Genomic DNA, 13,543 nt, shown 5'->3' with positions numbered 1-13,543 from the left:
AGAAATGTAGCTGATGCAGTCTGTGTAACGAAGATACGCCTCCTGCTGTGTAATCATGCCTGTTTTAATAAAAGAGACAACGCTGGGGAGGAGGAGGAGCGTCTCCGGGACGACGCGGCAGAGTTCGTGTCTGATCGGAGCGCCACTCCCCCCTGGCCAGGGGACAAGTCTTCCAAGTCTGGTCTCAACTTGTGGTGAACTTTGTTGGTGCGCCTGTCTGAGTACACTTCTGAGGATTTCGACGACAACTGCCTGCCTCACCTGCGGACTTTCCTCTGCACTTTATTGGGCGGTCAGCAAAAGACATTGGGCCAGATTCACGAAGCGTTCTTACGAACAAATTTGTTCTTAAGTCCCACTTACGAACAGTTGACGAAGATTGTGGCATTCACCAATTTCTTCTTATCCTGGATTTATTCGTAGGTAAGAACAAATCCTACGAACACTCAGGAGTATTCTTGCGCACATTTCAGTGCCGACATGTTGGTATGGTTGCGTTTTCTTCTCTTGTGCAGTTCAATAAAATTCAATATTACAATGATAATTCTGTCATATTTATTTATTTGTTTATTTCCTATTTTTGGTGATTTACGGAGAATTTTAAAATTACGTAAATGTGCCAATGACTTAACATTAATCAACCAAATTGGAAACCATGCCAAACTGTCTTTTTATTTGATTTTATCTTGATTTATTTTATTAGGGGATCGAGGATATGCCCTGGTTGTTGACACCACTGACCAACCCTCAGACTCCACAGGAGTTTTATTCAATCAGATGCATGCGCGCAGTCGCTCCACCATTGAACGCACCATCGGCATGTTAAAGGGGCGCTGGATGTGTTTGGACACAGAGCCACAACCCCGTGAGGATGTGCGTCCTGACGCAATGATGGGGCCAGACTGCAGGCACGCGGTTCACGTTCGAGCGCGATTAATTGCCCGTTTGTGAATAAAATGCATTATTGTCACAATCCGAGCACAGCTTTTTTACATTCTTCTTTTTTTACATTGTCGTTGATTTCTTTAAGCGTGTTGGCTATAGTCATCAGGGTTGAGGCAATTTTATCAAGCGTGTTAGCCATCCTTTCTTGATTGTTCAACACGGCGTCAGAAGTCAGGCGTGGAGAGGCAAGCTTTGGGCATTTCGCTGCTTTTTGCTCTGTCTACAGGGTCCTGCTGCAGTTCCTTTTATGGGCATTAGTGGGCGGTGACTTATGCTAATCGAATGTTAATTAGACTCACCTGGCACGCGCTTTCAACTTACGAACAGATGGCATTCATCAATCTAAGAACACAGCTGCGCGAACAATTCTGGGGCTTACGAACGCGTTGATGAATCTGACGTAGGGTTTTCTTAAAAAACTTCTTAAGGACAACTTAAGAAAGAATCTAAGAAGATTCGTAAGAACATATTGGTGAATCGGGCCCATTGTTACCATATGGATTTTAGAGAGGACCTGAGAGCAGACCAGAGCGCGGTGGTAAGAAGGTCCAAATGAGTTTTATTTCGGGGGGCAACACAAAGACAAACAGTCCTGGACTGCGGGTAGCTCAGGAATAGGATCCGCACTTCATGGGGTCCAACGGAGAGTCCTCAAACCAGAAGCAGTCCTCCGGGACTGCTGAGAACCCAGGAACAGGAACAGTCCTCCACGACTGCGGGGAGCCCAGGTGAGTCCTCGAAACAAAAGCAGTCCTCCGGGACTGTAGAGAACCCAGGACCGCTCACCAGTCCAGCAGAACGGCATGGAGTCCTCGAGCGTGCCGGGAAAAAAACAGGACAGCAACAGAGACAACAAAACACTCCAGCCCCGATGGGCAGGCGCTCCCTCCTTAAGTAGGCAGCCAGGTGGCAATCGCCCACAGGTGCACCTGCCTACAGTGCCAGCTGTAGGCAATGAAGCTCCCCTACGCCCCCTGGAGGAAAAAAACAGACACCACCCTGGACCCCAACAGACATGACAGACTGCAGAAAGTCATGGTGTATAACTATTTCTGTAAAGTTCATATTAGCAATATGGCACACGTCATGCAACCCAGTTTGTATTGGATCGTGCAGTCAGACGTGAGGCACAATTCTCCCCTGCCTCACCCGGGGTTTCTGCCCTGGATTTGATCGGGAAAACAATTTTTACTTAATAAAATGGCAGAAATGTGTAGTCATACTCCAAATGCATTTTAACACATATCAGTGGAAAATATTAATCTTTATTTTTGTACACTTTCTTTTTTGGTCAGATGAGGCACTGCCTCACCTGCCTCCCCTCCCCACGTCACTGTGTTAATTATGTCCTACCTGGTCAAGAGTGAATTCAGTACCCGACACTCAACAGCTGACTGGACAGTTGTGCCGTCAGTACTAACGGCCCAGTCGGAGCAAAGATCTGGTCTGTGCTGCAATTTTAAGTAAATATTGTCATTTTAAATGTCATACTCATGAACGTTCTACTTGGGAGAGAGTTGCTCTAATCAGAATAATTGGGAATTCACGCAATCTGATTGGCTTTTAGCGGAGGTACCGTAATTTCACACCAACACATGGCGCACTTAAGTCTTAAATCTTCTCCAACCTGGACGGGGCCCCTGATACTGCGCGTGGCCTTCAGAACTGAAGAAGCCGTCTGGATAGAAGGTGAAACGTCTTCAAAAGAGAGTAAAACACTGAGTTTCTAGTGGATGCACAATCTGTGGAAGCCAACATAGAAACTTCTGAAGAGCCAAAGTTCTTGCAACAAAAATATAGTCCCCAATTAGGTTGTTTTGTTATCACACGACCCCGTCCCCATTATCTTAAGAGAATATAAAAGAATGAGTGGAGACAGAAGAGAGAATGAGACGTTTTTGGCGCGTGTCGCTCTTGATTTAGTGTTTATTTTTGCAGTAAACTTAAAGGAGGCCTTTTCACTTGTTTGATTAAATTTAAGATGATATTCCATTCTTGACATCTTTAAATTTACAGTATTTGTGGGAGTTTTATTTGGTCATTTTGCTTCTTTTTATTTCCTATTTCCCACATTTATTCATAGTTTTTATTAGATTGCAATAAATCCTATAACATTGAACAGACTGACTAAAGTCAAATGACCTGCGGTTCCCACCGATAGCCGTCATTCTGATGGGTTTTTGCTGGCTGCAGCTGAAATATTCCAATGCTCCATGTCACAGAGACAGTAAATACTAAACCCTAAAGATTCTGAAGGCATGATGTAAAATAGTAACGTATAATACAGACATTTGAAGAGACAATTAAGAGAATGTTTCCATGCTTCTAAGAGTGGCCGAGGAGCCATTTAGAACTTTATAAAGAAGCATTGTGTGATACCAGGAACTAATTTAACTTCAAGGCGAAGCTGCTTCTGCTTTGTCGACCATCGACTGATCCCCTGAAAGTCCACCAGCGCTTTTTAAAAACTGAATTTTTCATCTATGGAGGGAGTAGACGGCAGATGTTTCCACAGATGCTCTTCACCAGTGGTCAGTGAGTGATGCAGCAGATGAGCGGGAGTTGACTGGCTTCAACCAGCTACTGAATCAATGTCTCCAGCCCATAGTGTGGATTCTCTACGAGATCAGACAGCAGCTTCACTCCTGAATCCTTCAGCTTGTTCTCACTCAGGTCCAGTTCTCTGAGATGGGAGGGATTGGACCTCAGCGCCGAGGCCAGAGAGCCACAGCTGATCTCTGATAAACTGCAGTCACTTAATCTAAAAACAGAAGGGAAACTTTTATAAGGTTATAAGTGAAACCAGTATTAATCTGAAAGGTTAATCAAAGGCATGATCTGTAAATATTTAATTTAGTTCCAGGTTAAAAAATGATAGTAATATGTAATTACCACAATTCCAACCTCTCAGGTTTGCACTGTTCCAGAGGAGAATATATATTGTTCTGGCCCTCACTCTTCCCAGGTTCTCCCACCTCTTTCCCTCCCATCTCATCATGGAGATCCATCTCACCTGTGGCTCATCTTTAAAGGCACAACCTGTCTTAGATGACTTCCTGTCTCCCTCACCATCTCCCTCCTCGTTGGCTGGTGTCTACCAGGCACCCTCACCTAGTTTTGTCTAATTTTGGTTACCATCTGTCGGCTTTTTCATTGTCCTTAAATCAATTTATCATGAATAAGTGGTCCCCGTGTGGCCCTCCCTCCTGAAGGAACTGGGCACAACACACACACTCAGAAAGTGTGAGGACCCTCGGATGGAATAATGGACATTTTTGAGAATGGTGTTTACCTCAGAGTTTCCAGTCGGCAGTTTGGAAAGTGGAGAAAACCACAGAGCAGCTTCACTCCTGAATCCTGCAGCTGGTTCTGACTCAGGTCCAGTTCTCTGAGATGGGAGGGATTGGACCTCAGCGCCGAGGCCAGAGAGTCACAGCTGATCTCTGATAAACTGCAGTCCCATAGTCTAAAATAACAATTATTTTGAGAGAAGACAAATAAAAATCAACATGTACCAGAGCAAAACACATCTTACAAGTAACAAACCTCTGGTCCTGGACGGGGCCCCTGATACTGCGGTGGCCTTCAGAACTGAAGAAGCCGTCTGGATAGAAGGTGAAACGTCTTCAAAAGAGAGTAAAACACTGAGTTTCTAGTGGATGCACAATCTGTGGAAGCCAACATAGAAACTTCTGAAGAGCCAAAGTTCTTGCAACAAAAATATAGTCCCCAATTAGGTTGTTTTGTTATCACACGACCCCGTCCCCATTATCTTAAGAGAATATAAAAGAATGAGTGGAGACAGAAGAGAGAATGAGACGTTTTTGGCGCGTGTCGCTCTTGATTTAGTGTTTATTTTTGCAGTAAACTTAAAGGAGGCCTTTTCACTTTATGTTTGATTAAATTTAAGATGATATTCCATTCTTGACATCTTTAAATTTACAGTATTTGTGGGAGTTTTATTTGGTCATTTTGCTTCTTTTTATTTCCTATTTCCCACATTTATTCATAGTTTTTATTAGATTGCAATAAATCCTATAACATTGAACAGACTGACTAAAGTCAAATGACCTGCGGTTCCCACCGATAGCCGTCATTCTGATGGGTTTTTGCTGGCTGCAGCTGAAATATTCCAATGCTCCATGTCACAGAGACAGTAAATACTAAACCCTAAAGATTCTGAAGGCATGATGTAAAATAGTAACGTATAATACAGACATTTGAAGAGACAATTAAGAGAATGTTTCCATGCTTCTAAGAGTGGCCGAGGAGCCATTTAGAACTTTATAAAGAAGCATTGTGTGATACCAGGAACTAATTTAACTTCAAGGCGAAGCTGCTTCTGCTTTGTCGACCATCGACTGATCCCCTGAAAGTCCACCAGCGCTTTTTAAAAACTGAATTTTTCATCTATGGAGGGAGTAGACGGCAGATGTTTCCACAGATGCTCTTCACCAGTGGTCAGTGAGTGATGCAGCAGATGAGCGGGAGTTGACTGGCTTCAACCAGCTACTGAATCAATGTCTCCAGCCCATAGTGTGGATTCTCTACGAGATCAGACAGCAGCTTCACTCCTGAATCCTTCAGCTTGTTCTCACTCAGGTCCAGTTCTCTGAGATGGGAGGGATTGGACCTCAGCGCCGAGGCCAGAGAGCCACAGCTGATCTCTGATAAACTGCAGTCACTTAATCTAAATACAGAAGGGAAACTTTTATAAGGTTATAAGTGAAACCAGTATTAATCTGAAAGGTTAATCAAAGGCATGATCTGTAAATATTTAATTTAGTTCCAGGTTAAAAAATGATAGTAATATGTAATTACCACAATTCCAACCTCTCAGGTTTGCACTGTTCCAGAGGAGAATATATATTGTTCTGGCCCTCACTCTTCCCAGGTTCTCCCACCTCTTTCCCTCCCATCTCATCATGGAGATCCATCTCACCTGTGGCTCATCTTTAAAGGCACAACCTGTCTTAGATGACTTCCTGTCTCCCTCACCATCTCCCTCCTCGTTGGCTGGTGTCTACCAGGCACCCTCACCTAGTTTTGTCTAATTTTGGTTACCATCTGTCGGCTTTTTCATTGTCCTTAAATCAATTTATCATGAATAAGTGGTCCCCGTGTGGCCCTCCCTCCTGAAGGAACTGGGCACAACACACACACTCAGAAAGTGTGAGGACCCTCGGATGGAATAATGGACATTTTTGAGAATGGTGTTTACCTCAGAGTTTCCAGTCGGCAGTTTGGAAAGTGGAGAAAACCACAGAGCAGCTTCACTCCTGAATCCTGCAGCTGGTTCTGACTCAGGTCCAGTTCTCTGAGATGGGAGGGATTGGACCTCAGCGCCGAGGCCAGAGAGTCACAGCTGATCTCTGATAAACTGCAGTCCCATAGTCTAAAATAACAATTATTTTGAGAGAAGACAAATAAAAATCAACATGTACCAGAGCAAAACACATCTTACAAGTAACAAACCTCTGGTCCTGCACCGGCTTATCTGCCGTATGTTCCTATTTTGGGTTCTTTCAGGGCGGTTGGACAAGATCTACACCGTATGTAAAGTGTGTGTAGGTCAAAATACCTTCCAAGTTGTGAGACCACATTTCTCAATAGCACTCAACTCTTGTCAGGAGGTGGGACAAAGCGACCCCCTCTTGATAGCTTGTGGGCTAGGGTTAGGGTTAGGGTTAGTGCTTTGGCCCCCCACTGATAAACTGGGATATTACAGCAACAACATAGTTAAAAAGTATTTATAAAATTGACTTTCAATGGTTCATTTAAATTCATACTACACTTCTCTTCTCCAAAAGTCAATGGAGTTTATCTTGAAGCCTTTCATTGTTTAGTTGTTATGTCGAAGATAAAAGGAAGCTGACCTGAGAGTCTCCAGCTTACAGAGAGGATCCTGGAGAGCACCACAGAGCAGCTTCACTCCTGGATCCTGCAGCTGGTTCTGACTCAGGTCCAGTTCTCTCAGATGGGAGGGATTGGACCTCAGCGCCGAGGCCAGAGAGCCACAGCTGATCTCTGATAACCAGCAGTCACTCAGCCTGGAAAAGGAATAAATGGGGCAAATAAAAACACATTTCTAAATCTGAAAATGAAGAGAAAAGCAGAAAATGTAAAGAAATTTAGAAAAGACCAACAGAGGCCTCCTGACCTGAGCGCCTCCAGTCTGCAGTTTGGATGCATCATTGCAGAAGACAGTAACTTTACTCCGGCATCTGTCAGGCTTTGGTTCTCTCTTAAGTCCAGCTCCCGTAGATGAGAAGGGTTTGACGTCATTGCTGAGGCCACAACTTCCCAATGACTCGTTGAAAGAAGATCATCAGACAGTCTGTTGTGTATGAAACAAAAATAGTGAGTCAAACTTTGGGATTTCTCATCAACTTATCTGAGAATCTACCTCAACACAAATGTAGCTCATTTCCTGGAAAAGCTAAATTCAACACCGTAGAGCAACAGTTTGAACGACCATCAGATCTGAAATGCAACTGAATTATTCTCAACATCTGTCTTATTTTAGAACAGCTCATAATTACTCAATATTTAAAATGATTATAGCAAATGGTTTAAAGAAACGTGCATCTTTTTATCTGTCTATCGGCTCTTTGGATATTTTGCATTTCATCCAATTTGTACAATCGTGCGTCAAGTCTTAATTCAGCGATCCGATCGATGACATCAGAGTCTCTGGTTGCATCGATTGCCCTCAGCTTCTGTTATATCTGCCTGTTTCCCTTCAAATCATTTTCACTGCACCTTTTGTTGCTAGTGATGAAGTTGCCACCTAACGGGTGTGGAAAGGCTCAAACAACTTTGTGGGTCACATAAAGGCTCCAAACGGAACCGCCACAAAGACCTAAAACACCCATTTAAACCAACGAGGCCGGCTGTTTTTACGTTGAACAAATGAAGCAAAATAGTCACGTGTCATTAGTTAAAATGTGTTTTTCTGTCGTTAGAATACGATGTATACAAACAAACAAAAGTGATTTAATGACATGACAGTAATTTCATGATAGTCAGTTAACTTGTGGCTCCTATTATTCCTGCCTTATGTTGGTTTGTCTGGATTGACCTTTGAACTTATATCCAGCCAGTGTTGAACATTTCTGGATGAATTGTTGTTGTTTAAATTTATTGATGGAGATAAAGAATTGAAGGAATGACCACTGGAGGGGGGTATTGCTACCTGACATGATCCACTCGCTTGATTTAAACGCCGATGTCCGGCCCCAAAAATCTTTACTTACACGGCCTTCCTGCAGTTCCTCACAGCTGGAATCAGGCGACGTCGTCCCTCCTCTGATGTGTTGTACTGCCACAGGTCCAGCTCATCCAGAACCTCCTCTGACATCTGCAGCAGGTAGGCCAGAGCTGAACAGTGGATCGCTGACAGTTCCCTCTCTGATTTCTCCCCTGACTTCAGGAACTCTTGGATCTCCTGATGGACTGACTGATCCTTCATCTCCATCAGACAGTGGAAGATGTTGATGCTTCTGTCTGGGGAGATTTCATCACTGTTCACCTCCTTCAGGTTGTTGAGGACCTTCTGGATGGTTTCTGGGTGGCTGTTCCTCTGATCCAACAGTCCACCCAAGATCCTCTGATTGGACTCCAGAGAGAGACCATGAAGGAAGCGAACAAACAAGTCCAGGTGGCCATTTTCACTTTTGAGAGATTTCATTAGTGCTCTCCTGAGGAAGTCATCAAAAAATTCCATTCGTGCTCTCCTGAGCAAGTCATCAAGAAATGGGGCTGGATCGTTCTGAGACAACACAGCAAACTTGGAAAAGTCCTTTGGTTCAGGATATTTTAGGAACTGATTTATAACCGCTGTGTCTTTCCTGGTGTAATGGTGGAACATGTAGACGGCAGCCAGAAACTCCTGAACGCTCAGATGAACAAAGCAGTAGACGGATTTCTGGAAGATCACACTCTCTCTCTTGAAGATCTCTGTACAAACTCCTGAGTACACCGACACCTCGGAGACGTCCAGTCCACATTGCTCCAGGTCTTCTGAGTAGAACATGATGTTTCCTTTCTCCAGATGTTCAAACGCCAGCCGACCCAACTTCAGAAGGAGATCTTTATCATCCTCAGTCAGTTTCCCTGGTCTCTGCTTTCCTCCATATTTCTGCTTCTTCCTCTTTATCTGAACCCTCAGGAAGTGTGAGTAGAGGTCAGTCAGGGTTTGGGGCAGCTCTCCTCTCTGGTCTCTGGTCATCATGTCCTCCAGAACTATAGCAGTGATCCAGCAGAAAACTGGGATCAGACACATGATGTGGAGGCTCCTGGAGGCCTTGATGTGTGAGATGATTCTCTTGGACAGATCTTCATCACTGAACCTCCTCCTGAAGTACTCCTCCTTCTGGGAGTCAGTGAAGCCTCGTACTTCTGTGATCCTGTCAACACACGAGGGAGGAATCTGATAGGCTGCTGCAGGTCTGGAGGTGATCCAGATGAGAGCTGAGGGAAGCAGGTTCCCCTGGATGAGGTTCACCAGGAGCACCTCAACTGACGATACTTGTGTGACATCAGAGATGACCTGATGCTTGTTGAAACCCAGTGAAAATTTGCTTTCATCCAGGCCATCAAAGATGAACAGAAGTTTCCAGACAGTCAGATCTTCTGCTCTGATCTTCTGTAATGTTGGATGGAAAACATGAAGCAGTGAGAGAAGACTGTGCTGCTCATCTCTGATCAAGTTCAGCTCCCTCCATGAGAGCGGAAGCACCAGACTGATGTCTTGGTTCTCCAAACCTTCTGCCCAGTCCAGACTGAACTTCTGCACTGAGAAGGTTTTTCCAACGCCGGCGACACCGTTGGTCAGAACCACTCTGATGTGTCTCTGTTGCTCCGATAAGACTTTGAAGATGTCCTGGCACTTGATTGGAGTGTCCTGGATGTTCTTCTTGGAGGTTCTCTCAAGCTGTGTCACCTCATGTTGTGTGTCCACCTCCTCACTTTGTCCCTCAGTGATGTAGAGCTCAGTGTAGATCTTGTTCAGCAGGGTTCCACTTCCTGCTTCATGAGTTCCTTCAGTCACATGTTCACATCTTCTCTTCAGACTGATCTTATGACCTTCTATCACCTCCTGCAGTTCACCACCCTCTGAAACAAACAATCTTTTGAATCCTTTTACAATTGTCATCTACAGCAGTAGCACAGATGTCCTCAACTGGAAAATATTCTGTCATGTTTGAATGATAGAAGCAACAGTTGGGTAATGACCCATCTCACTGTCAGTTTGAAATGTTATGTCTTCTTATGTACACCTATTCTTTTATTTCATTGGGTTTCAATCTAATTTAGTCTATAACAACCATTTCCATGTCTTCCAAGAGTTTGCTTGGACTAAACAGCTGGTAAAAGCTGGATGATATTTAGAAAAAGACATCAAACCTTCTCCAAACACATCATACTCAGCAGACCCATTGTCCTGTAAAGGTCACCTGCCTTCAGCTCTTTAACACTTTCCAGAACTAAATGACTAAATGTTGCTAAATACTGTCTAAGCATTTAGGAAGGTCTTCAGAGGGTTTGGTTCCAGTGGAACCAAACAAGAGCTCTCTGGATCTTCTCTTGCACATTGTAAATACACAAGTTGTTCCTTTATTCGGACGCAAAAGTATCTTATTAATACAAATGTACGAGCTTACGTGAGACGCTGTTGTTCAGGTCGGCGGTCTGCAGTTCAGTTCTCCGTTTCTTTTCACCCTCGGGACAGGAGGAATCTCCAATGGAAGCAGACCGTTTCTGACACCTGTCAAAAATGGGAATAGTGATTATACATGTCTACTGGGCGTTAGCAACGCCTAAGAAAGGCTGCGTTCACTTCTACTTTCAGTTTGCTCTGACAGTTGAAGATTGAATGAACACTGAGCAAAAAATATAAAGTTATTTACGTTCTAACAAGCTCGTTTAGTTGGAGAAAAGTGTCTTTGATCTAAGTGTTTAGTGGCTTTTCTTCATTGTGAATTTATGTTAAAAATAAAAGTGCCAAATCAGGAATATAAACTCATAGAATAGAACAAAAGTTCTCCATTTATGCTCCAAATACAGTAGTCTGGTCTCTGAAACTGATCATTAAATAGCACAGAGGTTTTCATTACATGTGGTGGAACAGTGTGGCAGAACAAGCTGCACAGACCTGCCATGTCTTACCCATCCGTATCTAAATGGAGAGCTGTAGCACTCTGCAATGATGGATATTGTTGGGAAACTTTAAAATATATGCCTAGGAATTTTAGTGAGATGATGTTAACCCATGTAGGAGAAATGACCAGTTAAAAACAGAAGCAATTTTCAGTTTTAAAAGATTTACCACACTAAAATTAACATGGGAGTTAATGGGAGCGAACACCTGACATGTTGGTGCACCGTTTCATTAAGTTCATTTTTCACGATAGTGGAGGCTAATACCTACAAAATGATGTTTTGTGTGGTTGTGAAATGTTCTAAGGCAGAGTTATGTGGTTCAGAAAACCTTACTTTAAAGGTGAGCCTTGAGGTCCAATACCGAAGTTTTCAGGGTTCTCTTTGGACCAGTCGCTCTTTATGGACACACAGCTGGGCACTGTGGACTCTGCTCTCTCTTCCTCTTCCATCACACATTCGCTCATTTTTAAATGTGAGTCTAAACGGTTAAGCAGGAACAGTCTGCTGACACAGAAAAGAAGATTAAAGAACATGATTCTCAGCATGAAGACAAGCAGAGGTCTGTCCAATGACGTATTGTCGGCTCATTCACATCCAAATCTATTATATGATGTCACCCTGTACATCATACAGGCCACATATATATTGGGAAAAAGTTTTGGGACATCTTAAAAGTTTACACCATGTTAAATATAAAATAGTTTGTGAAAAAATGTTTCTCCTGGGTGTTTCAAAAGGTGCGGTGGCATTAGACGGACACACACAAATACAAATTAAATCATTTTTTATCTGGTTATGGTTTACAAGAAAACCTAAATTCTTTCAAGATGTCAGTTCTTAACATTAAATTCAACAAATAAGATGAGAATGCATTCAAAACTAAACAGAAATACGTCATCACATCATCAAAGTGGGTCAAATGCAGCATCATCTTCTGTCATCTCAGACAGGATTCCAAGAAGAGGATCTTCATTTTCAACAACGCACCTTGACATCTCATCATGGCTCGTCTGTCAGATTACAAGCAGCTTTTTTTGATCAGGCGCATCATGTTGATGGTGCTGGAAAAAACATTTGTAGCCTGACCTAGAGGTCAAAACTCTGCATGGCGTGCACAGCTACTAGTTGCAGCTGGTGGTTGTGGCGGAGGAGATCCCAAACATATCTAGCAAGCTTGTTTTGGAGCAGAGCTTGTCCACCACCTCTGACCCCACTCATCACAGAAGTCCCACCATATCCATGGCCAGGTGTGTTGGCAGCATTGGAGCCAGCCTCAGGAAAAAGTGTGTCAATATCTCAGAAGTGATGATCAAGTTGCCACAACCCAACAGAAGTCAAGCAACCCAACATGCTGAATAGAATAGATGACACACAGCAAAGGGCAAAAAAAACCCAATTCTGCTCAGACTAATCTGATCTGACCACATGTACAGGACCAAAAATATCAAAACACCATGGGTTTAGTTTCGTTTCGTTTTCTTGACTGCTTCATTCAAAACAGAACACATTTCATAAATCCATAATAACAAATTCATATTCCACAAAGAACCAGTTGTTAAAACAATCAAATGGAATGCCTTGATCTCTCCCTCTTTACATACTCTCCTTTTTTAAATAAAGGATTGATTGTCCCCTGGTGGAGGGACAAAGAGAGGAGGCTAAAACTGTCGCGTTTGTGTCCCTCTTTCCGTGGATTTTTCCACTAACTGCAAATAATATTGTGACTTATTGTGAGTATTAAAATGTGCTTCCTCAACCTCTAAAATGTTGGCTCAGGGTTAGCGGAAAACGCAGTTAGAGGAAACACGCTACAAAGTTTGATCATCCGTCACAACATTCCCGTCGACCAGCCGCAATATGCGTCCGAAACACGCGCACGCTCATTGCGCACACGCGCAGGTTATTAAGCCGCATCTCGCAGCGGAACATTGATTCGAGACGACAGCAGTGAAAGAACCAAATGCTACCTGAATATTAGAGGTTTTCCATCAGGGCTCGGTCACTCAAGATGGAGCCCGAAGTTGAGAACTTTCACTTTCTTCGCTTCTTCTTCCTCTACACGTCACGTGTTTGTGTTTTGATCGCGTCATATCCAGCACAAGCGCCTCTCTACAGAACAATTTGGTCCACGTTTGAACTGAAATACTGGGAAACAACTGGAGTTCGTCTGACAGATGTTCGTTTTTGGGTGCGGAATCAAACTGGGTCAACTTTTTGATCTATAGGATCCCCTCTGGTTCAAAGTGTCCCTATAGGATATTGACAGTTCTGACCTTTTGGGGGCTGCACACACCTCTTAATGGTGACGGCACCAACGGAGCTGATCCAGTTGTCATCAGCTGGCCAGTCTGACTCCAGCTCATTAGGGGAAATTTGCTGATCTGGAGGAGAAGCTTTCAAAACTTGACGGGCTGGGGGGGAAATGACTGTAATT

The 13,543-nt window shown here is 43.5% G+C and overlaps 2 protein-coding genes and 2 long non-coding RNA genes across 4 annotated transcripts in view; 2 read left to right on the top strand and 2 right to left on the bottom strand.

Annotated features, from left to right (window-relative positions):
- Nucleotides 1-11,566, bottom strand: part of LOC130520266 (NACHT, LRR and PYD domains-containing protein 3-like) — a 27,512-nt gene extending 15,946 nt beyond the window's left edge. The window contains exon 1 of the mRNA XM_057023984.1: nt 11,443-11,566. The gene's annotated coding sequence lies outside the window, so the exon portion shown is untranslated. The remainder of the gene's footprint in view (nt 1-11,442) is intronic.
- LOC130520271 (uncharacterized) lies at nt 289-973 on the top strand. Its single transcript, XR_008948751.1, has 2 exons — nt 289-423; nt 704-973. It is a non-coding gene; the product is annotated as an uncharacterized LOC130520271 (long non-coding RNA).
- Nucleotides 4,780-13,543, bottom strand: part of LOC130520265 (NACHT, LRR and PYD domains-containing protein 12-like) — a 21,593-nt gene continuing 12,829 nt past the window's right edge. The window contains exons 5-10 of the mRNA XM_057023978.1: nt 10,611-10,714; nt 8,202-10,062; nt 7,106-7,282; nt 6,822-6,995; nt 6,167-6,340; nt 4,780-5,635 (exon numbers count right to left, since the gene is read on the bottom strand). Coding sequence (XP_056879958.1) covers nt 5,455-5,635; nt 6,167-6,340; nt 6,822-6,995; nt 7,106-7,282; nt 8,202-10,062; nt 10,611-10,714 — 2,671 coding nt within the window. The 3' untranslated portion in view covers nt 4,780-5,454. The remainder of the gene's footprint in view (nt 5,636-6,166; nt 6,341-6,821; nt 6,996-7,105; nt 7,283-8,201; nt 10,063-10,610; nt 10,715-13,543) is intronic.
- LOC130520270 (uncharacterized) overlaps nt 13,231-13,543 on the top strand; it is a 1,663-nt gene continuing 1,350 nt past the window's right edge. Inside the window, exon 1 of the long non-coding RNA XR_008948750.1 lies at nt 13,231-13,537. This is a non-coding gene — a long non-coding RNA (uncharacterized LOC130520270). The remainder of the gene's footprint in view (nt 13,538-13,543) is intronic.

The sequence above is a fragment of the Takifugu flavidus genome, unplaced genomic scaffold, assembly GCF_003711565.1.
Source record: "Takifugu flavidus isolate HTHZ2018 unplaced genomic scaffold, ASM371156v2 ctg333, whole genome shotgun sequence".
Taxonomy (NCBI): Eukaryota; Metazoa; Chordata; class Actinopteri; order Tetraodontiformes; family Tetraodontidae; genus Takifugu; species Takifugu flavidus.
The sequence above is the reverse complement of the archived record's forward strand: the minus strand, read 5'-3'. Positions and strand labels throughout refer to the sequence as shown.